General features: G+C 43.6%; 1 protein-coding gene across 1 annotated transcript in view; it reads right to left on the bottom strand.

Annotated features, from left to right (window-relative positions):
• Nucleotides 1-25,935, bottom strand: part of C8H1orf21 (chromosome 8 C1orf21 homolog) — a 103,140-nt gene that overhangs the window by 51,368 nt on the left and 25,837 nt on the right. The window contains exon 2 of the mRNA XM_054638088.2: nucleotides 7,107-7,312. Coding sequence (XP_054494063.1) covers nucleotides 7,107-7,200 — 94 coding nt within the window. The 5' untranslated portion in view covers nucleotides 7,201-7,312. The remainder of the gene's footprint in view (nucleotides 1-7,106; nucleotides 7,313-25,935) is intronic.

Here is a 25,935-nt window from a genome sequence, read left to right on the forward strand (position 1 = left end):
CACACAGGTGAGAAGAAAAAGTGCATGGCAGGGCATAATGACACTCCTCAGCAGAAGCCAGGCTTTGTTTTTCACAAGCACATGAGGCAGAAGTCTTAATATTTTCCATTTTGCTCCCATTTTTCTCTGGTGCTAGCTCAAGGCAGAGCACTGTCAGTCTTGGGCCTCTGACCAAGGAGAACATGAGACCACTTGGTTGTAATATTTATTTAAAATAACCATGATGGCACAGTGGTTTTGAGAATTACCTACTGGAAAAATGCCTTCTATGTTCACTTCCTCTATCCTATAAAGGCACCTCTGGCTGTGTATGCCAAAGATACACAAATACTTATTGGTTAGGTACCTTTTCTTTGTATTTAACAGCTATTTCTACCAGTAGATATTTCCTACTATAAAATTACAGCCTTAAAAATTTCAGTTTTGTATTGCTGAAATGAATACACACCCATGCAGCAACACAAACTTTACCTGGGGAATTGGGAATTATTCCCCAGAGTGAGTCTTTTCCAGCCAAATTCCAGGCTTTGGTTTTTTAGTTCTCCAAATCTGTGGCCCAGTAAGAAAACACTTGGAAAATGGCTAAAGGAACACTGCAGTCACTGAAAGTAAATGGCATTTTTACCAGGATTTTTCCTTGTTTGCATGTCCAGGTAGTCAATGAATGCCAGAGATCATCTTGAAAAGATTAAGTGAAAAACGAAGTGTGTCTGTACCATAAAATAAACGGATTTCCTTTAGCACCAAGGCTGCCAGAAAACACATCCTGGCTCCTTCCTAGCCAGCCCTAAAGGCGGATCCATGGCCCTATTTATAGCCCACTAATGCAATTGTGAAATGCACACCCCTTGCACTCCATTTCTGTGGGCTGGGACTGCACTCTCCATGGGGCTAAGCAGCTTGGAGGAAAGGTCACTCTGCCTAGAATGACACCATGTTCTCTCTGCCCACCCTCCAGGACTGCAGAGACTCAGGGTCCCTCAGAGCCCTCTGGGTGCTCTGATGCTGATGGAGAGCTTGCAAAAGGGGAAAGCTCACATGAAAATAAGCAGCAAGGAAGTGATGACCTGCCTTGTTGGAATTCAGGACATCCCTCTGGCTGTCCAGGGTGGCCAGGACCCCTGCCAGAGGGCTCAGAGACCCTGGCACAGAGCCCAAAACACCTGTGGGTTTGATTATGACCCATGGAGCAAATTACCAACCTTATATGAAGATCTGCAAGCCACGACAGTTTAAGTAGAATGATAGTGAATTTATCATGGGGTGAAAAATAGATTTTTGGGGTTTTTAGAATGGGGGTTCAGGAGGCAAGATGGAGGCAACTGGGCGTGTCCATCCTTTCTCCTTCTTCTTCTTGGCCTCCATCTTCTGCTGTGATGTTGGCACTTTTAGATTGGTTTAGAGTAGAAGCTCACTGTCTAACATAGGTGATGGGTATTGGGAAGTAAATATTGTACACATAGTTTTTTGTATAAAAAGATAACACTGCCTGGGGGCAGGCAGAGTGCCTGGACTGTCTTGCTGAGCCAACCTCAGCTGGACAGAGAAACAATTTTACAGATAAGGAACAATAAACGACCTTGAGACTGAGAAATTAAGAGCTCTGACTCCTCCTGTGAGTGCTGGGCTGGGAAAAGAGACTTTCTAACCTATCTCAGGGTCACTGTGGCCAGCTAGAGATCCTGAGACTGCCTGAGATTAATTTCTGCTCCCAAAACAGGGATATCAACTGTTTGTCCACCTTGGCTCACCTTCTGTCTCTGTGCTGTAAATCCCCACTGGAAGTGGCGAGTCCAACTGTGTGTGCATCGTTCCAAACCCAGCACTGCAAAGATCTGGGTAAAAACAGCTCCCTTCCACTGAGGAGAATGACTGTGCAGAACAATTCCCTCATCTAACACCATGACAAGGGGCTGTAAAAACAGTCCAAGAAGATTAACCACCAGAAGAAGGTCACTATAGAGTGTGAGGGCTGTCTAACTAACTTATGGATACCTGTTCTAAGTCCAGCTCTCTTTCAGGTAGGAAAACCTCAGCAGCCTTTCCATGGCAAAGATCTTCTATCCATTCAGGAAAGACATCTCCTTCTGGGTCTTTCTAATTATTTTTTTTCAAATAGACACCGAGAAATATCATCAAACACTGTTGCTTTACTGCCTGGACCATTTACAGCTAAGTAATTTTCCAGCACTCAGGTATATAAAAAGCTACCATCACTTCTGAACTGGTTTTCTTCTCTGCTGATTAGTGAAAATAGACACTGAAAACCAATCTTGCCAAAAGAGGCAAGGTACCTTCTTGTGAGCCCATGGGAGCCTTTCCACAGACCTGGATGTCACCCCAAAGGAACACCAGATCAGTGTTTCTCCACTTCCAAAGGGGAAAAAAATGGGGAAAAGAGTAGGAGAAGGGAGAGCTATTTCAACCACCATCATTACATACAGACACAATTAAGGGACAGCTGCTGTCAGTCCTGAGTGCACTAAGAGGCCACAACCAGCCCCTTGAGAGCCCACCTGCATCTCCTGCCCATGGATCCAGAACTCTGTTTCTGCTGAGATCTGGGCCTCCAGTCCCTGCCAGAGCAGGTCTGCCTGCCTCTGGTCCCATCTCCTGGAGGGACCTCAGCCCCACATTGTAGCTATCTTCTCTCCCTGTCTCCAGCCTCATCTCCTGGTGCTCCTCACTGCATTCCCTGGATCTGGTTCATTGCCATGCCTGGGACTGCTCTTTTTGTAATCTTTATATATCTATATTTCTGTGCTGGAGAGGCAGGAAGAGCTTATTTTGTCACCACTCAGAGCCAACCCATAGTCCAGAGCAGCCTCTTCCCTCTTCTGCAAAAGCAGCACCTTTCCCAAGAGCTATAAAGATGAGCCACTTCTGCACATAAAATGTGAAAATAGTTTTAATTCATGTGGAAAACACTTTTTTTGCACATATTGATCCTAAAAACATAACTAGACAAAACCTGAGGGTGCGGTTTGGTTTTGTTTTGATTTTCTTTAAACTCTGTTGCTTCCTCATGGTAATAAAATAGTAAATTATTGACTTACCAAGGGTGTTCTCAGAGTTACACAAATACATCATAAATACATCATAAACCTAGATAACACATGCAATTTTGTTACATTTCCCACATGAATATAACCAGGGTGGGTAGGGTTTGATTCTATTCCTTTCTCTCACTTCCTGAAGCACTTGTTTAGAACTGCCCCCTGTTTACTTAGATAAGAAGCAGGCTATCAACAAATTGCTAAACAAGGCAAGGAAAGAGAATCACAGAACCACAGAATGGTTTGGGTTGGAAGGGACCTTAAAGATTATCCTACACCTGCCATGGGCACAGACACCTTCCACCAGCCCAGCTTGCTCCAAGCCCCACCCAGCCTGCCCTTGTGCATTAATCAATTTTTCAATCTCATTACAATACTTTACTGCTGAAGATTTCCTTTCCTAGCCCTCTCAGCTGTTCTGAGATAAACTGCTTTATAAACTATTGTGCTTTGGGTTCAGCTTTATTTAGACAGGTTTAGCAACTGGAGCTGCTCTTAATAACAGAAATCCCACCATGATATTCCCATTTTGTCAGGAAATTCTGACCTGACATGTTAACTCCTCTTTTTGCAAAGCACCCAGGAGCTCCATGGAAACATCTGGATTAAGCCTCTCAGACTAATGAACACATTCTAGAATTTTTTTTTCCCAAATCATATTACCACTTATTTTCTTACAGAAAGAATTACTTCAATAACCTCCTCCTCAACGGAACATCCCATAATTTTTTTATAAAGGCACAAATAAAATTAATCTACAGGAGATGTTATATTATTAAAACATATGCTGAAATCAACAATGCTCAAGGCTCTATCATGGCATTTTGTTCTTCATTGGTATTTACATATTATAGTTCTTATGTATTGCCCTGGAAATCAGCTTTGAAGTGGAATGATGAATAAATGAAGATTTATTATTACTATCCTTATTAGAGGGATTTTAAAGTCATTAGAGACCAACAGACATAATAATCATATTATATTCAATCTTCTCTAGAACATCTCCTTTGATAGGCCTGCTAACTCAATTATTTAAATATATATTACAGGAAAATGCAGCATGACTTCTTCAGCTTGGGACAGGTGGAGATTTTTATGTTTTGGTTTCATTTACCGGGATTTGTCCTTACAGAATTCATGGGTTTCATGATGGGTTTCTTGGTTTTGAACACCAGGATTTCAAATTCACAGTAAGCACCTAGCTCTATATGTCTGCTCAGCTAAAATAAAAGGTTAAAAGCTAGGGAAGAAATAGGGTACTGGAGATCAATCTTAACCTGCAGTGACTTTTAAAAGTTAAAAAAAAAGAAATCTCTCAGAAGCCATGATCTCCCAATAGTCAATAGACTTGACTGCAACCAATCCCACCATGAAAGAAGAGGAAGATCCAGGGGTTCTGAGGAAGAGCCAAAGCAGAACTGCACCACTCTGAGAAGCTCAGAAAATTCTCTCTGGATTCAATGTCAGTCAAGTAAAAACTACTCATTGGGAAAAAAAAAGTCCAAACACTGCTTAAGTGCAAAGTAGAATCCTTACTATTGACTCCTTCTGCCTGCAGCCTGTCTGGGGCAGGTGCTGGAGGAAGGGAGGTGAGCTGCTCCCAGCGGGGTGCAGTCACACAGTGAGGGGCAATTTCCTGTCAGCCACATCCCTCAGACCCCACTGCCTGCCCAGGGAAGGCAGCACCAGCACTCTGCTCTTTTCCTTTAATCATCCTCTCACTGCTGTACAACTCCCTCAGGACTTCCTCCCCTAGTGAAACATCTGAGGCAATGTGGGCACCACAGCCATGAGGCTCATCCCTGCTGCTTCTGCACAGGCACCTGATGTCACCTTGGTCCCCAGCTGCCAACACTGCCTGTGCTCCCTCCCTGTCCATGCACAGCATGGCTCATGCTCACTGATATTCTCAGGGTGTTACTGACACATCAGCCACCTTCCAACCCCTCCTGACTTCTGCTTCCTGTTACTTTGCAGCCTCCTCCCCAAGAACTAACCTCTAATTCCCTCTGCATCACCTCCTGGCTCCTCATTTCCCTACCACTCACCTGGGTTTAGCTCTGCCTACTCCTACTGCAGGGGATTTTCAATCCCCACAGGCAGCACAGATACTCTGCTCATGGCCACTGGCTGGGTGAGACACTTCTGCCCCTTCCCAGAAATAAGAAAGGAAGCATCAGGGTACTCCTGGCACAGAGTGCCCAGAGAAGCTGTGGCTGCCCCTGGCAGTGTCCAAGGCCAGGTTGGATGGGGTTTAGAGCACCCTGGGACAGTGGAAGGTGTCCCTGCCCATGGCAGGGGTGGCACTGGGTGATCTGTTAAACTCCAGCTCAACCTCCTCCTGCACCCAGCTCCTGACCTAGAAGCTGCCTTTCAACAGCAAGGGGAAAATGTGACTTCTGTGGTTACCATTCAATGAGTTAAGTCAGACTCCACCTCTGCTAAGAAGGAATCAGTCATGGACTCAGGTCTTTAGGAATGACAAATCCCACACCTAAAGCATGGGCCAGGAAATGGTTAAGAGCAGGTAGTACTCCTGACAGTAAAATACAGAACGATTTACAGCCCTCAAATGGATCCCAGAATACCTAAATGATACTGCTGACACCAGTCCAGCTCTATAAATGGGAGCTTTTTAAAATCCCTTCAATCTCCTTGATCCTCTGACTCCAGAAGCTACTTTAAGTTTCCTGTGTTGAAGTTATGATCTTTGGCCCACAGCATGTGGTTAAACCACCACCAAAAAAAAAAAAAAGACTGAGACTCACATTTTGCCAAAAATTGCTCCCTCACTAAGTATAAGCTAAAATCTAAACTCAAATTCCTCTGAGCAACTGACAGAATTTTCTGTTTATGACAGCACTTAAAGCCTATTTTAAACAAAAGCAATGTACTGAGCTGACAATTCCAAACCCAGCATCTCCCAGGGATGAGAAAGAGGACTGAACAGTCCTGAAGTTTGTGCAACAACTGCTTTCACTGCTTTCTCCTCAGGTAACACCGCTGGGAATTCTTACTCTGGGAGACCAAGCTAGTCCTCAGAAAGGCTGGAAAAAACACCAGGGAGATTTGGTGTACTCATTACCAAGGCACTCGTTTTAAGAATAACAGTACCAAGGCAGCTTATTCACAGCTGAACTAACTTTCAGGCAGGTATCCAGGCAAATCTAGAAACTTCATTTCCCAACAGTCTTTCAGATAATTCCTGACATTTGAAAATCTGTATTTAAAGATTTACATCTTTATCTAAGAAAAACTTTGTGTATACTGACAGAACCTGGGGCAAAAAAACCCCAAAAACATGAAGCTGACTATGATTTTATCTCCTATGACTTTCCCTCTCCTGATGCACAGACCTGGATCACAGACCAGCCTTCACAGTGAACCAGATGTTTTCCTCCCACATTCCCAGCACCACTAAATCCCTCAGTTTCTAGTTCCACTGTACCTTCAAACCCTGTTTGCTACAGGACTTTAGAACTAATGTTTTATTGCTTTACAGAAGTGAGGAATTACTCTTCCTACCAATTTTATTTTTAGGAAATGAGTCAACTATGTTGCTACCCAATGGCATATAAATGTGTAACAGAAACATATATAAATACATATATAAATATATATATATAAATATACATGTATAAATATATATAAAAATACATATATAAAGTGCATATAAATAGATAAAAATATACTTATATAAATAGATATATAAATACATATATAAATATATATAAATATATATAAATATACTTATATAAATACATACATAAATACATGAGGGGGTCATGCAATTTGTTGTCTTTGAGCTATTCCAGGACTCATGGAGGTAAAGACCGTGTAGTACCGCACATCACTTAAAATGTTATTTTTTCACTAAGGATTTCACCTGTTTCAAGTGTCATGGTACCCTCCCCTGGATGGGCCAACTGCTCTGCCATTGTGCTATATTTTAACAGATATTTTGCTTTTGTTTGGTGAAAGTTAAGACTCCCTTGTACACCTTCCAGCACACTCATGGTGCTGGGACAAAGCCTACCCCACGACACTCACCCCCAAACACATCTCCGTTCTGGTAGTTCTTGCCCTTCTGAGTTTCCTCTTCGTTTTGAACAGTGGACACATGCTTGGCGGAGGCACAGCCCATAGCTTCATTCAGACAGCTCCAGCTGCACCGAACCACAGATCATCTCTAGCGACGCCCGCTCATCCTGGCCGGAGGAATCCGCCTCCCCGCTCGGCTCCCGCGCGCCTTCCACCTAAACACGGCCAGAGAGAGAGGAAAACATTCACACAGGGCACCCTCCACACGGTGAGCTCCGAGGAGATAAAACGTGGAGTTTGTGAGGAGGAGCACAAGGGCACAGCCTCCACGGCCTGAGGCTGCTAAAACCATATTCCATAACAGCTGGTCATGATAAAGGTGCCTCCAGCCTGCCCTGGGACAGAGCAGTTGAACTCAAAGGCTCCTCCAGCCTGATTCTTTAATCCATGGCTTGAAGAAAGCAACATGCAGATCTGTTTCCCACCCAGCCAGCTATTCTCACAGAACGCAGAGCGTTTTGGGAGAGGAGATAAGAAACCATCAATATCTGCTCCTCCTGCTCCTTTTACCACTCTACCCATTGAGCCAGATTTCTTAAAAGCATTTTACTGATTAAGAGCTGCTAATTGCAAGTGTTGGGACAAAATAACCCCTCTAAATCAATTAAAGATCTTGTGTTCCCAGATGTGAAAGGCGATAGTCAGCTGTATTATCTTTTCTCTACGTGTTCATTATTCTACTCAATCCGTGAAACCTCCATCGCTCAAAAAGACAAGAAACCCCATTTTAAGATGGAATAACACTCCCTGAACAGTCCAGATGTCACATAAAACAAAAGGGAAAAGAAAAATCAAATCCAGAACTGTAATATTTCAGGTTAAAAAGAAATTCAAATTAATGAACTGTTTATTGCTAAATGGTTCTGCACTGAAACAAAAGCTACCTCAAAGTTTGGTGAGGTGACCTGGTTTGCCTTTCCACCAGCCAAACTTTTCAGAAGAAAGAAAAGCAAGAAACTCTCCCTTTTGCCAAGTTTTTAGCTCAGCTATAGCATAAGATCATACACACCATTTCTTAATTCATTACTTCTGAGCATGTACTTTACAAGGCTGTGGCTCATTTTGCTCCACGCTGACCTAAAGATCACGTGTAACATCAGACTCGTACTCTTACCTAGGGAGAGCTGGAGCAAGGTGATCTTTAAGGTCCCTTCTAACCCAAAGCATTCTATGACACAGCAGCATCCATTCCAGCAGAAATGGATAATCCCAAGGGAAATGGTGACTTTCCTCTCCCTGAGCACTCAGCACTGGGCAGCTCAGTGACACACCAGCACATGGTCTAGGAGGGTTCTGCTCCTGCCTCTGCGGGGATTTTCCTGCCCATCCCCAAAGCCACAGACATGAGGATGTGGCAGCCAGGCTCAGAGTGATTCCATTCAGCAAACCATGGCTTTCAGCAAGCAAGGGGAAGAACTCTGGATGCAGAACCACCTCTAACTCCTACTCACAGCAGCTTCCCCCTTCTCTGCACAGAGCAGTGCTTCTCCTCCACTTGGTGAAGGCATTCCAGAACACACAATGTGTATCTGCTAACCTCTGCTCCCAGCAGCCAGCCCTCCCCAGTTTTATTTCAGTACATCCCCCTACATGCTGTGTTCCTTTTTTCCTTCTCTTACACAGGCACACCTGAGCCTGAATTCCTCATTGCCCCATCCTTCTCTTCCCCCTTGGACAAAGCTAATTACTCACCCCAAAACACAGGATTTTATAGGATCACAGAAAAGCTTGGCTTGGGAGGGACTCTAAGCTCATCTCATTGAACCTCTGCCATGGGCAGGGACACCATCCTCTAGCCCAGGCTGCTCTAAGCCCCATCCAGCCTGGCCTTGGACACTTGCAGGGAACCAGGGGCAGCCAATGTTTTGGGCAACTAACACCAGGCATTGTTGCTGTTAGTAGAAGGGAGTGAGCATACCCCTCTGCAGCTATTTAAAAACCCTATATGGTTACACAACTTGCCCCCATCCCAGAAAACCTAGATTTTACAGGGAAAGTCACTATAAAGCCAGGGAAGTTCCTCTGGTTTTGCAGTTCAGGGAGGGTCACAGCTGACAGTTCATCCTCTCCTGTGTCCAAGTGGCAGCCTGCAGTAAGGTCTTCATCTCCCTGCTGGGGGAAAACAGGGATCCAAAGGGATTTAAAGCATCAGCCAGGCTGTGCTTGGAGATTGGTAAACACACAGGGTGTGGGAGATGGAGGAGAAACAGCAAACTGGGAGAGGGAACTGCTAGTACCTGGACTGGAAATTAAATGGGGACTTATCTTCCCAGAGGACATAAACTGGGTTAAAGACAAGAGCTTTTAATGGACCAGCTGGAACAAATGAAGGGGTAAATATGACCAACTGAGTCTGGCTGTCTGACTGACCAACTGACCTCTGGTTTACAATACAACCAGTAGTATTATTATTCCAGGGAAAAGGGTGTGGCCAACTATAGGAAAAGGAGCAAGGGAAGGCTTGATGTAACCCTGGAAAGGATGTGGAGGTGAGACCTGGGTAGGAGGCTGTTGTGGGGCAATCACTGCCCACCACAGCTCAGCCTCTGAGCAGCAGAACTGCAGGCACAGAAGTACCTGTTGAATGAATTATGCTCCTGCCATATTCAATTATTTTGCCTGTTTCCTTTTCTGCCTCTCAGCAGGGACCATTTACAAAAGGGAAAACAGCTGCTTAGTAATAAAACCCAAATGTATTTCACAAAGGAGCAGTGGGTTAGGTTTAGGAAGGAGATTTTTTATGAAGCTTTATACAGCCAGCATGCAGCACAACAAATTGCAAAATACTTAATTATTGATTAGTGCCCAGGATGGTGATGGTCCCAGGACCACTGAGCTGCATGAACAATCAGGAGCAAGGGGATACAGAACAGGAATGCAGAAGGATAAAGCTCTTTGGGGAAGAAAGGGAAAAATATCCACTGTCAAATCTCTCCTGCAGCATTTTGGTAGCACACATCAACCTCTAAAAATATGGTCACGTTTGAAGGCACACTGTGATTAAAGGAAACAGATGGGTTACAAGAACTGGAAGTTTCACCTTTTACATTAAAGAACAGCAATCACAGCAGCACCTGAAAAAGACATACAATTAATAGTTGGGTTATGGAGGCAAACTTCTCCTGGTGCCAATAAACTGGGCTGAGAAAGCCACTGGAAAATCATCTCCAAGGTGAGTCTAACACACACTTCCAGGCATGTTCCTTGGGCTGCTGTTAACATAGTGCTGTGAGACACAGGTAACTAAACACAACCCAGGGATACTAAAGGATTTAATACCAAGAACAGAGTGGGAGGAAAGCAGCATTAATTTCACAGGGGATGAAATCCATGGTACAGGGCAGCACAATGCTCCCCAGCCTTGGGAAACCTCCCCTCCCTGAGGAGCAGAGCCCTCAGGAATGAGGTCTGGGAATCACTCAGAAGAGAGGTGCTGGTCCTCACTCAGTGGGATGCCTGGCAAAGCTTTGGGGATGTGAAACACAGCACTTCACAGGGCACCAGAACAACACATCCGCTCCTCCTCCTCCTCCTCCCCCACTTCTGCACAAATGTAATCTTCCCTTTTGTGTTCCAGAGCATTTTGGGGGCACACAGATTTTCAGAAGCCAAAAATAAAAAGAAGAAGAAAACCTCAAACCATTTGCAGTTCATGTTCACCACCCACCATCACTAATTATCAAGATTTGAGAGGCAATTTGCAGGCTCCAATCTGCAAAACGCTGGTGAGAAAAATCTCTCAGGCAGATCAAAAGTGTCTACACCACCCCCAAATGAAATGCAGCAGGTTGAGGATTAACATCTTACACGTGGGTCAGAAGAAGACTAGAGGCACTCTCAGATGCTTGCTTTGTACCCCAGGTTTCTTCTGAGCTAAAAATGGGGGAGCTCAACTCTTGGAATAGAGAATACCTTTGGAAACCTTCAGCAATTCCTTTTTTCTTTCTTCTGAGCAATGTCTATGATGTGTTTTTTCTTTGACCAACTCTTTCAACACTTCATTAATCCACTCATTACGCCCTCACCTCTTATTTCTGATGGTCAAAGGCTGCATCCTTGACAAAACACATTTTGCTTCCACAAACACTTCGTACAAATGGAGGACTTCCAGTGTTTTACAACAAATGCATGTTAATTCTTCTATTACAACAGGTGTATTTGTTTTCATCTTTATTGCATTGAGATAACTGATCTTGCATCATCTTCAGGTTGCAGACACATCCCCAAGTTTCTTTCTGTGCTGACTACACAGGAAATTAGGTTAAAATTTCACAGTGCTCAAGAGATCAAAGCAACAAGTGTCATGCAACCATGAAAAACCCCCAAGCTACAAAAGCCACCCTTGGCTTTTCCTATGAAACAACCTGTTCCAGGCAGAACTTGAGGATTTAACTTACTGCTACTAATTACATTTATTTCCTATAAGAAATAGGCCTGTTTGATTTCCATTTCTTTTTTTTTTCCCAAGAAGAAGAAAGCAGAAATGAATTCTGAATTTGTCCTACACAAGGGGTGCTGGTAGTTAGCACCTGGGACTTCTCCACTGCAACATCTCTTTCTCAGCTACCTTCCACCACAAAAGATGGCTTTTTGGGTTTTATTCAACAGCCAAAAGGCATTTTTGGAGAAAGATATCACTTTTGCCTTTGAAGTGCACCAATGGCCTAAGGAAGGAAGGAAAAAAATATTAAAAAAAAATTCATATAAGGTCTCTCTCTCTCCTTCTTCAAATTATTCAAATTGGCATGAATAGTGCAGTTATATTGAAAATTAACCCACTGACTTGCTAAATAAGCAGGGCTAAATGAACAGCAGAATGAGTAGTGCAAACACTCTGGAGCAACATCTTCCAGTGGCACGAGGGGGAAAAGAAAAGTCAAAGTGAGTGGTGACTTCTGTTCCTTGGGAGCCATGGGCAGAACGTGCTGCCCTCACCCATTGGTACAAACAGCCAGGACATGAAGCATTTTCTGCCCTTCTATGAAACATCTGCCCCTGTGATGCTCAAGCCCTGTGTTTATTGCAATTTCAGCAAAATTTGCTGATCTTATTTTCTTTTGCTTGAAATCAGGATTTCTGCTGATCCAGTACATGGGGTTTTGATATATTAATGCAACAAGTGATTTCCAAATAGAAAAGCTCCCAACAGCATCATGATACTTCCTGGGAGCATCTTCTCCTTGCTCAGATTCTTAAGGAGAAATACCACCAGTAAATCCATGGAAAAAGATTTCAAACATCACAGAGTAAAATACAAATATGGAAGGGAAAGGATTTGCATTGCAATCATCCTCTTCATTCACACAGCGTGGAGTTAAAGTAAAATCAGTGTGAAAAGTCCAGCAGCACATGAGAGTCAGTCATACCACTTACCATTTTTCCTAAGAAAATTAATTGCATTTCATTCTGAATGTCTTTTACCCTCAAATACTTTAGGAGTAGTGATACAAAGATTACCACCACCATTACAGAATGCAGTTCTAATATTTAATAACTTTCCCCCCTCTGTGAGAATTAAGAGACAAAATTTTGAAGTTAGATGAGATTTAACTGGCTGGCAAGACTGTAGAATATTTGTTTTAGCTTGCACACAGAGATGGCCTGTTTCAGGTGAGAACCCAAACTTTTCAAACATATTTCATTGGCACAACCTCTTCCAAACCAGTAGCAGTTCCAGAGCTTGCCTTTAACACAGAAGCAGGTACTACTCAGCCAAAGATTCAGGACATTTATCCTCAATATTCTCAGAAAAAACCAAGATTTTTTCATAAAAAAATAAGATTACATGACAATATGCAGAACACACCTAAATATTTCCTGCTTCTACAGCAGAGATTGCTGTGGTTGTTAGAAGGACATGACAGAGAGGTGTCCACAGAACCATGGAATGGTTTGGGTGGGCAGGGACTTTAAAGCCCATACCATCCTACCCGTGCCATGGGCAGGGACACCTTCCACTATCCCAGGTGGCTCCCAGCCCCATCCAACCTGGCCTTGGGCACTGCCAGGGATCCAGGGGCAGCCACAGCTTCTCTGGGCACCCTGTGCCAGGGCCTGCCCACCCTCACAGGAACAATTCCTTCCCAATATCCCATCTAACCCTCACTAAAAAAGACTGCAGTCAACACCAGATAACTAAAAACCCAGCAGCAACCACCCTGAGGGATCTGATTAAAAGCAACAAGACCTTTCCACTGACTTTGGGTGGCTCGAGGTCACTTCCTGAACCTCCAGTGTCATGAAACAAAGATTGTTTTGTGATTCATTTCCAAAGGGATTTTGAAAATGCAGTGCTGGTGGTGGCACCTTGGGCTGATGTGATGTGACACACTAGGCAGGACTACAGAAAAGCCAGGTTCCATTTTCAGGACGTGACTTTCTTGTGTATCTAAGAATAATCTCCAGCATTTACCGTAATGGGAAGGTAGCTCAAGCACCTCTAAAGTATAAAAAAAGCAAGCAATAAGCTCTCCCATTTAATTTTATTTCTGTCTTCATGGTTTAAGAGGTTTAAGATGCTTTACTGAGCAGGACACAGTGAAAGGCCCTGAGGTACAGGAACAGAGATTTATACAATATTTAATACGCTCCAAACACAGGTCTGAGCAACATCTCCCTCTTGAAGCCTCACTCCCCTTGCTGTGCCTTAACAAAATAATTTAAAGATGCAACCATTACATCTAGGCAGTCACCACCATCATGTCAAACCACACTAAAATAATTGATGTAGAAGCTGCAGCCACTTCATCAACAAGACCCTGCTGCTTTGGAGGAAAACCTTGAGGGGTAATTACCACACTGAAAAAACAGCCTTGCTCTCCTGAATTCCTCTCATCTTCCCACCAGGGCTGAGGGATCAATCTCCAAATGTCAACACTGACTCTGGCCTGGAGCTGAGCTCTTCTAAGGACTGCCCCTCTCCCACAAAAAGCAGTGGTTTAACAAGTGTGTCCTAAAAATGTGAAGCACATACTTCTTTATTTCAACAGGAAAAGCATCAAGGACCTAATACCACCCACTAGTGTGGTAGCAGAGACCTGGAATTTTAAGACTTGAATGTCTGATTTTCATTTCTTGTTCTTTCACACTTTGAATTGTTCCCAAACTACTTCTTAATCTTTCCTGTGTGCCACCATGAAGGTAGAAATAACCACTCTGAGATGAGTCCTAATGCAAATATCTGTAATTGCACATTTGCAGGGTCTCACCTCCCTTTAGACCCACTGATTTATCATAACAGCTCTACAATAAAAAGCCCCACAGTCAGCTGACTGGTTACCCCCTAGAAAATTCTTTAAAATATCCACAAATGTGATGACAGACCCTGGCATCTCCAGCTCCATCAATGAATGATGAATTCATACACAGCAGCAAGTCACCTCTCTGCCCAAAACTCCAGCACAGAATTTCCCCACCTCACAAAACTGCTTTGACTCTGCCTTGAATATACACTCTCCAGTTATGCTGTGAGCCTCCACATGGAGATCTTCCCTTGCATGCTGGTAAGTTTGGCCAAACAACACATCTGGGCCAAACTGCTGCCCACAGAGGAAGAGGAAAGCAGCTGCAGCTGGAGAGGGGTGGCTGGATGTCCCTGGATGTGTCTGCACCCACACAGAGCCCACAACCCACCCCCAGCTCACTTCCAAGGCATTTTTCATCCCAAGAGCTACAGCAGGAGCTACTTTATGTGCCACTGAGGATAAACATAACACAGAACAACTGAAGGGGCTGAGATGCTGGGGACCTGCTGCTAATGTGTCAGCAAGGAAACATTTGCCATATGCACGTCTGCTGCTGCTGCTGTGCAATTAGGGGAGGGAGCAGCTTCAAGGGGCCTCCTCTTCTGGCAGATGAGCTAGAGAAATAAGAAATCTTTCTTCACTAACCTGATAACACTTAAATGACAGAATAAGTGCAGAGATGCTGCTCAAAACCACAGGAGGTGACTCATCCAGGCTGCTGAGGAGCAATCCCAGCACAGGCACCCATTCCATGCACGTCTGCCTCCTCCATGGCTCAACCAGCAGCTGCAATCTTGCTAAAAATCAGCAGGTAAAATTCAGGATAAGAGCTAACAGAGCAGCTCACTTCACTTCTTAGCTCTTCTGAACAACTGCATAGTATTTCTCCTGGTTTTTTTGAGGTTTTTTTATGATTTCCTAGCTGCAGTCCCATGGAAATGGCACAAGCAGGAATGAAAAGGATGCACACTGCAATCTGCATTCCCAAAATGACACTACTGACTGCTCCCTCCTGCTTTGCAGGATAACTCCTCAGCATCAAGGAGGAGAACACAGGATTTTTGGTGCTGAAGGCCACAGTACCTGAATGTTTGTGCTGGTATGGTTTGATCCATGAGCCCTGTGCTATTTTATCTCATACCCTATCCCACAGGTTATCCCTGAGAATCCCCAGCTGGGAGGGGAGCTGAGAAAGCTGCTGTGAAAGCAGCAGAGCTTCAGAAACCTCCAGCCCAAAACAGGGAGATGAAAAAACACAGGTGAGAGAGGAACCAGGTTCTGCTCCTGTAAAACCTGTTTTGATCCACTCTCTACTTTCATCCCACCCCTCCATGCAGTACCAAGCACAGGAGCTTCTGGACATCCCTCATGGAGGAAAAACATTTCCTTCAACACAGATTTAGGAGTTTACTCCAGTCTCAGCTTTGGGTAATGGTTTTCTCTTTTTAAATTTTTTTTTAAATTTATTTATTAAAAAAAAAGTCTTAGAACATCATCAGTTACTGCTCCATGGTGAGATGCTGAATATGGATACATCCATAACCAAGCCTAGATGTTCACAAAATAACATCTAAACCATGTTTCAGCCTATGACATAAATAAATGAGCAGCAGACTAGCCAAAACCAATTGCAGTATTTTCAGTTCATGTTAACACAGTTATAACTCAAACACAACCAGGCAGGGCAGAACTGGATCAGTGGCACAGGAGCAGGGAGGGCTGCAGATCTCTCCTCCCACTTGTGACAAGGAGCAGCCAAGAGAGCAACAGCCCTCACAAGGATTTAAAACACAGAAACCAGTTTATGTCTTTTTTTAACTACCTACATCTTATCCAGCTGGTAGCATCCTGTTTCTGTATTTTAGCTTAATGTTACATTTCCCAAAAGTGATAGTTTTCTGTGTATAGGGAGCTGGGCCCTCTTCTGCATTTCATAACACCTGCATAATGCCCTTCAGCTCTGAGACAGAGTTTAAGCACCTGTTTGAACCCAAAAACCACCATTTAAAACCAACTGTGTATAAAGCACAACTTTCTGTTTGATGGTGTAAACTTTTCCTGGATACCACTTGAATTTATTGAAATCAAATACCACGCAGAATAGTAATGATGAAGCAACTTTTGGTACATAAAGTGGTTTAAGAACCACCCTGAGATCACCCGTGAGTCCCAGCTCAGCAAAACCCATGCAGCAAAGGGACACAGCATCCTTTTGGAAAGGTCTGTTAGATATTGGTCAGATATTGAGTTAGATATTAGTTAGATTCAGCCCCAATGCATGCAAACACCATGCCAGGGCTTCCTGCATGCACAGCATGGATGCAGGGACTGTAGAAGGCATTAAATAATGTAAGTCATCCTTGCAAAGTCTGTGTGTGCCTTCACATCTGTGCAGGAACAGTGAAGAGTATAAACTTATCTGTGCTGTTCACCACCAGAAACTGAAACTGGAGCTGACCTGGCAACCAGGAACCACCCAAAACGATTTTGGGTCCTGCTTCCAACTCCCTTTAGGCAGCACACAAAGTGTAACCCATTGAGGAAGGAGCAGGGGGTCCCATGTCAGTCCAGCTGTGGGACTGGGAAACTTCTGGATGCAGGGGGATGAAGTGCTGGCTGGTGTCCTGCAGTTGTCAAAGGTCTATCCCTGAGCAGGGGCAGGCTGCAGGAAACAATCCTGAAAGCACAGGACAAATGGAGCCTTCTCCCACGCCCCCTGACAGCCACACTGTGGCCAGACCACAGTGGCATTTTCCTGCCAAATCAACACATGAATAGAAGGGGGGGAAGAGCCCAGCTGGAAAGAGCCTCAGAGCAGTCAAAGCAAGGAGAAAACCCATAAAGAGCAGGGAAAAAATACAAATTCTGCTCAGCTGTAAGAGCGGAGAAAAAATGTATTATAAATAATTGAAAAGGCTTCCAAAGACTATTGAATACAATCAGTAGGAATTGAAATGTAATAGGATTTTTTTTTCAAGAACTGTAGTGTCAGAACAATACAAATGGCTACAGGATCATAATTCATGTGGAAAACCCAGGTCAAAATAGGCCAGAGCAGGCATCCAAACACGCTAAAGCTCTGCAGATGCTCATGCAGTTTTCTCATGAAGAGAAAACTGATGGGGATAAGAGTCAATGCAACTCTGCTCAATTTGTGACAGTGGGACAAAATTATACAAGGCCCCTGAAGAAATCAGAAATGTGGATTGCAAAAGACTGAGAACTTTGAAAAGCAAGGAAAATGTGAGTGCACAGTCTGTTTGGCTTGAGGGGCACTGAGCAGGGACAGGCTCTGAGAGTGTAAATACATCCCCCAGGCTGGCACCCTCACTCACGCCTGAGAGCAGAGGACAACATCCACGGGCCAGTGAAAATTTCACCCACCATACTGTTTTCATCATCTTGAGGACAACACTGTCTCAAAAGTATTTCCCAAATGCTTCCACTGTACTCCAAGTAGATCTCCTTATTCATGGGGATCAGCTGAGCTTGGGGATCAACTCAGCTCCTCTAGGAGTTGAGTCCTTCTCCTGCCCACAAGGATTCTCCTTACAATTACTTTATTTTTCAAATGTTCAAGTATTGTTCCTTTTCCAATTCAATTAGTCATTCTATAGTGTCAGTTATTACATAATGTCACTGGGTAAGAGGCCAAAGAACATGTACCTCTGTGAACTACCCACACAGCCATAAAGAATTCACCTTCAACAGCCTTCAAACCTTATGTACTTTGGCCTGCTGATAATTTGGGCAGAAAACCATCATATTTCAAAGGTGCTTATACTCAAGTGTCCAAGGCCAGGCTGGATGGGGTTCTGAGTAACCTGGTCTAGTGGAAGGTGTCCCTGCCCATGGCAGGGCATGGAATGAGATGAGCTTTAAAGGTCCTTTCCAATACAAACTGTTCTGGGATTTTGTGATTCAGCAGCACAGCATCAGCTCAGTATTTTTGAAAGCCTCTCAAAAAGGTTGTCAAGGTTTTATAATCTTCCCCAGGGACTTGCCTCTCAAGTTTTTTTTAACCCTGTCACATTTATTAATTTGGGAAGTGATGCAGTGTTGCTAAAATTCCATTTATATTTTGTTCATTGTTTTGTTGTTATTTCCCTCCCTATCTCCAGCAAGGACTAACTGCAGTAACCTGAGGTCTCCAAGTCCAGCTCTGCAGGTCCAGCAGGACCATTCCACTGTCCAGGGTCTGTGATTCCCCACGACAGAGACACTTGGACACAGCTGCATCCCCTGTTAAAAGGCAGCCAACCCACCCAGCAGCTGGAAACTGTGGAGCTCAAAGGCCCCTTCACTCCCACATTTTGCCTTCTGCACATCAAAATAGCAGCTGCTTTCCTGAGAGTCAATTCTGCAATCCCTTTATGGGCTTTCTCTCCCTCTTGTAGGGTCAAGTGTGAGGAGGATTCCTTTTTAAAATTAGAAAAAGAGATAAGTTTATGAAGGCTGAATCAGGCTGGCTCTCTTAGATACATTTTTATTATGTTAGGAAAGCAATACTGAGACTAAATCCAAAAAACATTGAATTGGATATTAAAAATGAGAAGGAGGGTGGAAAAAAGGAAAATGGGAGAGCCAACAGTGCAATGTGCAAGGTCCTGCAGACTGAGCACCTCCCTCCCAAACCCATGCTGGGATGGTCATGGCTGTGCAAGGAGCCCATAGCTGGAAGCTGATTCAATGTTATTTGCAAGAAAAACCATTTAACTGAGTCCAGTTCCCTGGAACAGCCTTTAACTCAAAACAACACAACTGTAAATGCTGGTGTCATTTATAGCACCTGTAAATCATCCACTGCCAGACAACTGATAAACCCAGGCTCAGGAAAATCAGCATCCAGAGCAATATGCACCAAAACACCATAAATCCTTCTCACTATTACTGTATTTTTCCATCCCCATGTCATAAGCAAATTCTGTGCAACTGAATTATAATACTGTAGCTGAGCACTTCCCAATGATATTTTAAACAGACTATTTAAAGGTGCCTTTATCCCACTGCAAAACACATCCTCAAGACAGCAACAGCAGAGAAGCATCCACCCCAGAAATAATAACTGGATTCTTCTCTCCTGACTTTGTTTCTCTTCAGTTGCATGTTTTATAATTAAAAATCACATGACAGAGAGCCACTATTTTCTCATCTCCAGTGAATCATTTAATACATATGTCAGTGCTCATAAAAAACCCTTACTGCATCCAGGTGAAGCTGACATCCTCAAAACTCCAAAGGCTAAATCCAGAATGTCATTGTGAGAGCTTGAAGCTAAAAAACCAGCAAGGACAGAAACACTGTGTCTGGTTCATCAAGAACAACCAGTTTCTGCTCGAGGCCAGGCTGGATAGGGCTTGGAGCAACTTGGGCTAGTAAAACATGTCCCTCCCATGGCAGTGGGTACAATGAGATGGGATCCCTCCCAACCCAAACTATTCTAGGACTCTATGAACAGGTTTTAAAAGACTTTGAAATAAAAACTAAAAATTGTATGTTTTCCTCTTTTTTTTTTTCTTACTTCCCCATCACTGAAAGAGAAAAAAAGTCTAAGTGCTCAGGTTTACAAAAAATGCTGTTTAAAACCAAAAATAAAAAAAACCTCAGGACATTTTGCCCAGAAATCATTTCTCTTTGCTTTCTGATAGGCAGCTTTCTGTAATTCACCACCCCCTCATCTCCCTACTTACTCCTGAGCTCTCCCTATTTATGACAGCACCATCACCACCCCTGGAAGGGCTTTTTCAACACAGCCAGACCCAGGGCTTGGCTGGAACCTGCCACAGGAGCTCACAAGGAATCCTAGCAGCAAGAGAAGCAGTTCTGATAAGGAATTAGGTGCAATCAGCTTTGTGTTGCACCAGTATCATCCTGCCCCCTCAGAGTGGGATGATGGGAAGTGACTGCTTACTGAGATGGAAGAGACCCTCTAAAGTCCACCAAAACACCAGGGAAGGAGAGAAATGCCATGGGAAGAAGGGAAGAAGTTGCTTAGCAACTCTCTTATTCTGACAGCCAGTTGGATGAATAAAGTGGAAAAGATAAAGGAATTAAACATAGAAACTTTGTTTCCTCCAAGGTCCTCAGCTGACCTGAGTCACATTACTCAGATGGTTTTTGATGGGCTAAATCAGCCTGGGCCAGTTGTGGATGCAGGGCAAAAATAACAAGAATCAGCAGCTACCCAGTGAAGAAATAAAGCAGCAGAAGTCTTGATCAGCATCAGGATCTACACAAAGCAGCCACTTGGATTTCCATACCCAAATGCCAACAACTTCCTCCCAAGCAGCCCAAAAAGTGAGTTTCTGAGCAAGCACCAGAGATCAAACTTTAAATACAGCCAAGATGCCAAATCAGGATGGGGCATTTGCCACCCAGCACCAACTGGAATGGAGGCTGTAACCCCAACAGCTCAGTTAATCCTCTCTTTTTAGGCCATAAAAAGATCATGTAGAGGCCTCTAAATTCCAAGAACAAATGATAATTTAAGTTAAAATGTGGCAGGAGGAACGATGTGGGTGCTCACAGATCCCAGGGCTCAAAGCTGGGCTTTCCAGCAGCTTCAGCCTGGGCAACACACAGATCCCCCAGCTGAGATCCAACAGAACAGAACTTGATGCAAATGAGTGTTTCTGTAGCTACAGTGGTTTAAAAAGAAAAATAAAAGTATTGATTTTTGCTATTATTTGACACAGAAGATCAATCTGCATGTGACTAGTGCATTTCAGTCTATAACGTAACTGATAAAAGTGTAATGGAACATTAATCTTAATTTAGGGTTGTTTAAGTGCTTTATTGGGGGGGGAGGAGGGAAGGATCTGATTTTATATAAGCCAAAGTACAGCCTCAGAGAGGGACATAAACAGATTTTTTATCAGTGTATTAAAACCAAGACAGGTATTTCAGAGCACAGCAGACTTATTCATTAGGAGAGGAGTAGGTAATCCAATTATACATGATAAAATCCCAAACTTTTGTATTTTCACCATGGCACTTAGCTTCCCTTCCTGGTTTTAGAGTGAAAAGCCAGCCCAGGCTGGCAATTTCCCCCTGAGCCCCCAGGACTTCTTTCTCTCCCTGCAAGCTGCCACACACCCTCACAGAATACCAATGACATGGGATGGGACAACTGGGAACCAACCAGGGGCTCCAGAACAGGCAGCACAGTGCAGCAGTAAAATCCATTTATTTTAACAAACCAAACTAAAGACATGAGGTAAATACACTGCCCTGGTCCCTTCTCACCCACTGCACAAGGAGTTGTTAATGGGTGCATTAAAGCAGAGCTCGAGGTGCTTGGTGTGCCCCTGACACTTCCCTGCTTGATTGGCTGATATAAAGCCATAAATGACTGATTTTACTCACAATTTACCTGGGAAAATATTCCATTTCCCATCCAAGCCAGCTAGAGTGGGAAACACTCTGGAAAGATCTTGAAAATTATAGATTGATCAGCCTTACAAGTTGTTTGAAATCAGAATTAATTAATGATAGTGTTTGAAAGCAACTAGAGGAAGATATTAAACGAAGAAATTTTAAGCTTCAGTCAGAGAAGTCAGTGTGCCTGGTTTTTTGAAATAAAGAAAATGTCATGTTACTTGAACATTCAAAAGCCAGGGACAGTGACTTGAAGGAGCTTTACTGGAGACATCTGGGAAGTGGCTTGGAAGGAACCCCAGAATGTTACCTGGCCTGCCAGAGGGAAAAGAAGAGGGAAATCCTCACAAGAGCAAGTTCACCCTCAAGAGGCTTCACTGAATGTCAGTGTAAGTGAGGAACTTCTCTGGGAACACTCCAGAGCCAGAGCCTGGGACTGGTGAGTGGCCCTATGACCTCCCTAGTCCTCATTAATCCCACTCCAATCAACTTTAGTGACAAAAAACCACCCCAAAACCCCAGAGCAGCATTCATCCTTGAATACAGATATGGGCTAAAACACATTTCCTGCCAGGAGTGGCCAAGGAAAAGCTGAATATCATGGGTGGTGCTAAACGGCAAATTCATCCAGACCAGAGAAAATGGCAAAATTCCAAGGGGCCAGAGAACAGCCAGACAAATAAGCTGCTTGAACTTGAAATAAACTTATCTTGACAAGCACAAGGTAACACAGATTAGAAGGAATAATGTACAACTGTGATGAGAGTGTTACTGTAGACAACTAATAACAATGTTTCATTGGGATTCAGAAAACACTGTGAAAAACTGAGAAAAAACAACATAGAGCTAGATCAGCACTGTGGTATTTTGTTTTTTGCCTTCATTTCATTATTTACCACAGGATATTCTGAATATTGAGTTAAAATACTTTTTAAAAACTACAGCAAAACATGTGTACTGATTTGTATAACAAGATGAGCTGTAACAGACACTCACATTTTATTTTGGTGATCAGGATTACACCTCACAATCATCCCTACACAGACTTTGTTTATGCACATCAACAGTCAACTGGTCTCACCAGCAGAAGGCTTCACCCTGATAGACTGTAATTCAGTAGATCTCTCACAAATTCTAAAAAGCCCTCTTGAAGGCACAGCACCATTTCACAGCAAGTTCTAGTCAGGAAAACACTCTGGAGAGGTGTCATGATGTGGCATCAGAACACACCAGGCAGTTCCTGCAGATTATGCCTGTCTCCAACAATCTCTGCTGAAAGCCCCATGAGCCCCTCACTGCTGGGACACCATCAGCAGACCCATGAGCTGCAGCTCCTCTTCCTCATTTCCACCAGCCAGGGGATGTTGTTTACCCAGATTAAATTTTCATGCTCAGCATGAGAGACTCCGCATGCAGCCCCCAATGCCTTCCCTAAGAGGAGGCATTTGTATTCCAGAGCAGCTTCACAGGCAGCTCATGCTCCCAGACAGCTCCTTGCCAACAGCCCTTCATTGAGTCTTCAGCTCAACCCTGAGCATCCCATTCCATCAGCTGCCCTGTCAATGGATGTTTTCCCTCCCTGTAAAGAAGCACAGTATTTTGTACGAGGAGGCTCAGTCAAAATAGCAGAGAAGGAGAGCTGAAAAACAATCCTGGCTGGCACATTTCCTCCCACTTCCCCAGACTGAGGGCAATGCACTCTTCCCACTTGGATCATTTCCTGTTGGTCCCACACACCGAGTCCGTACATTTTCACTCGTCTCACACTAAGAGTTACTTGAATTTCCTTTTTTCAAGGAGTATTTTTGTCACAGTGCAGCTGGGGCTGCCATAATATATTTTGGACTGCTTTTTTACCTCTGGAGTAAAACCCTACATGAGTTGGTTTTTTTTTTTCCCCCTCTCCTTAGACATTTTATGAAACTTCATTAGATGTTTCAAACAAATTACTGCTGGGAAGTAAAAAGGGAAAAGCCCAGCCACCTTCAGCTCCTCTAGATACCCTCTTGGTTCAGAGAGCAAACTTTGTATCTTCCAACTCCCCAAGGTAAATGAGGCAAATCTAGGACAAGTCATGAATGAGCAAGTGAGCACAAGCTGAGGGTACCTCTGAATATGTGTTCCTGTTCTCCCCTACACCTTCCCCTCTGGCATGAAAATGTCACAAAGGTCTATCTGCCCATACAGATACATATAAAAATATGTGTACACACATACATACATATATAAATATATGTGTGTATATCCTATAAAAGCAAACAAAGCATCTAGAAGGCACCAGTACACACATCTTTGCATTTCAAAACCAGGATTCCTAAAAATGCCAGTCCTTACCTCCTCCTCCCCCCATGGTGCCAGGCTCTCTCAGCTCAAACAGATTTAAGAGCACTTTGTGCCAGTGCTTCTGCCAACTGGTTTCCAGGACAGAAAACATCTCTCATCCTCTTAAACACCAATACTGCTTTCCAGAGGGGCTGCAAGGCAAGCTTTAAACGACCTTCCGGCTAATTATCCCAACACTGGGTTTTAAAACATTTTCCAAAACCATTGCAAATACTTCCCCTGATTATAAAAGCTGCATTTATTTACTGCCTTTAACCTAAACCTCAAGTGGTGTTGATTAATATTAATCCAGATGAGATCTCCCCCTCTAAATAACAACACTGTATGGAACTTCTGAATTAAAAGCAGTGTATTCTGTGACTGTGCAGCTCTCCTCCAAGAAGCTGGGAAGAACTGCCTGCAGGAGAGGAAGGATGGGGTGGGGAGGAAGGGCCCATAACCCCTGTGACACGTGCATGTCAAGCTCCCCAAGCCAAGGCACTCCCAACAACTCCAGATGAATTTCCAGTAATCCTGGAAGCCTTCATTCCTGACAGAAACAGCCCCAGCCTCCAGATTTATGTAATTTCTCCTCAATGCCAAGCAACAGCCAGCAGCCTCTGCTGAGCTGTGCTCTGATGGCTCAGGTTAAGAATAAGCCATGAAATCACAGCACAATTCCAGATGCCAAGCAAAGAAATGGCTCTGCTCTCCATGGCTTCCCAAACAGGAGATGACAAATTTAAAGGATTGTTCAGACTTTCAGTGCCTGGCTGAGCAGCAGATTCACAGGACAAAGCAAAGTGTCTTGCAACAGAGCAAACATCTTTGGTTGCAACAAATAATAATAGTAGTAATACAGGTTTTAATTAAAACACAGCTCTCCACGAGTATCAGTTTGGTATCAGCTGCTATGAAAGTACATCACTTGGAAATTATTTTGTTCAGGGTGGGCTTGGGGCTTTTCACTAAAAACAATGCAGTTGTTATGCACTGACAATATTCTTATGCAAAACAAAGCTTTTCATGCTGTACACTACTAAAAACTTGAAAGGAGACAAGGACAAAGTATAAATGTTGACAAATCTACAATAAAGAACAGTGTCAGAAACCTTCAGATACTAATAATATCCTTTCTTAATTGTAGGCTTCTATTGTTAGAGCTTCACACTATGGTGATGGGAAACAACACACATGAAAAATAAAATAAATTTTTTAAATTACTCATGCCATTCATAAACATGATCTATCCTACCCCCTGCAGAAGACAAACCAAGAAACAGACAATTCTATCAAAATAGCAGGAGAATGGTACAACTTTAAATCATACAAAAGGTACTAAAAGTCTCCTGCTTGTTTGTTTTTACCCCTGCTTTGAATTTTACTCTCATCTGCTGAGCAGAAACTTGTTTTCTTGCTTTAGATAACAAAAGCACACTTGGGAGTTTGATAGGATGCTGTCACATGACCTCTCTCTACACCCAGAAACATTCATATCTGAGTGCACATATTTTACAACCTTGAATTCCTTTGCTTTAGCTCCAGCCAAAAACAGCCTCCCAAAAAATGATGAAATATTCACCAAGGGCCTCCTCGATTGGTACCTGCAGCTGCTCAGGCTGTAAGGCCCTGCTAGAGGTGAATTATTCACAAAATTGGGTTTGAACAACCAGAGCTGCCAAAGGAACTTGTCTCATTTCACCAGGTACAGCACCAGTGAGTGTCTGACCAAGGATGCTCAGCTGGGGTGAGCAGTAAAGATGAAGAATGACTGTACCACTGAGTGAGACCAAATTAAAACTCCTGGGTAGCCAAACCTACCTGGCTTGTCCCTC

This window comes from Agelaius phoeniceus, chromosome 8 (assembly GCF_051311805.1).
Source record: "Agelaius phoeniceus isolate bAgePho1 chromosome 8, bAgePho1.hap1, whole genome shotgun sequence".
Taxonomy (NCBI): domain Eukaryota; kingdom Metazoa; phylum Chordata; class Aves; order Passeriformes; family Icteridae; genus Agelaius; species Agelaius phoeniceus.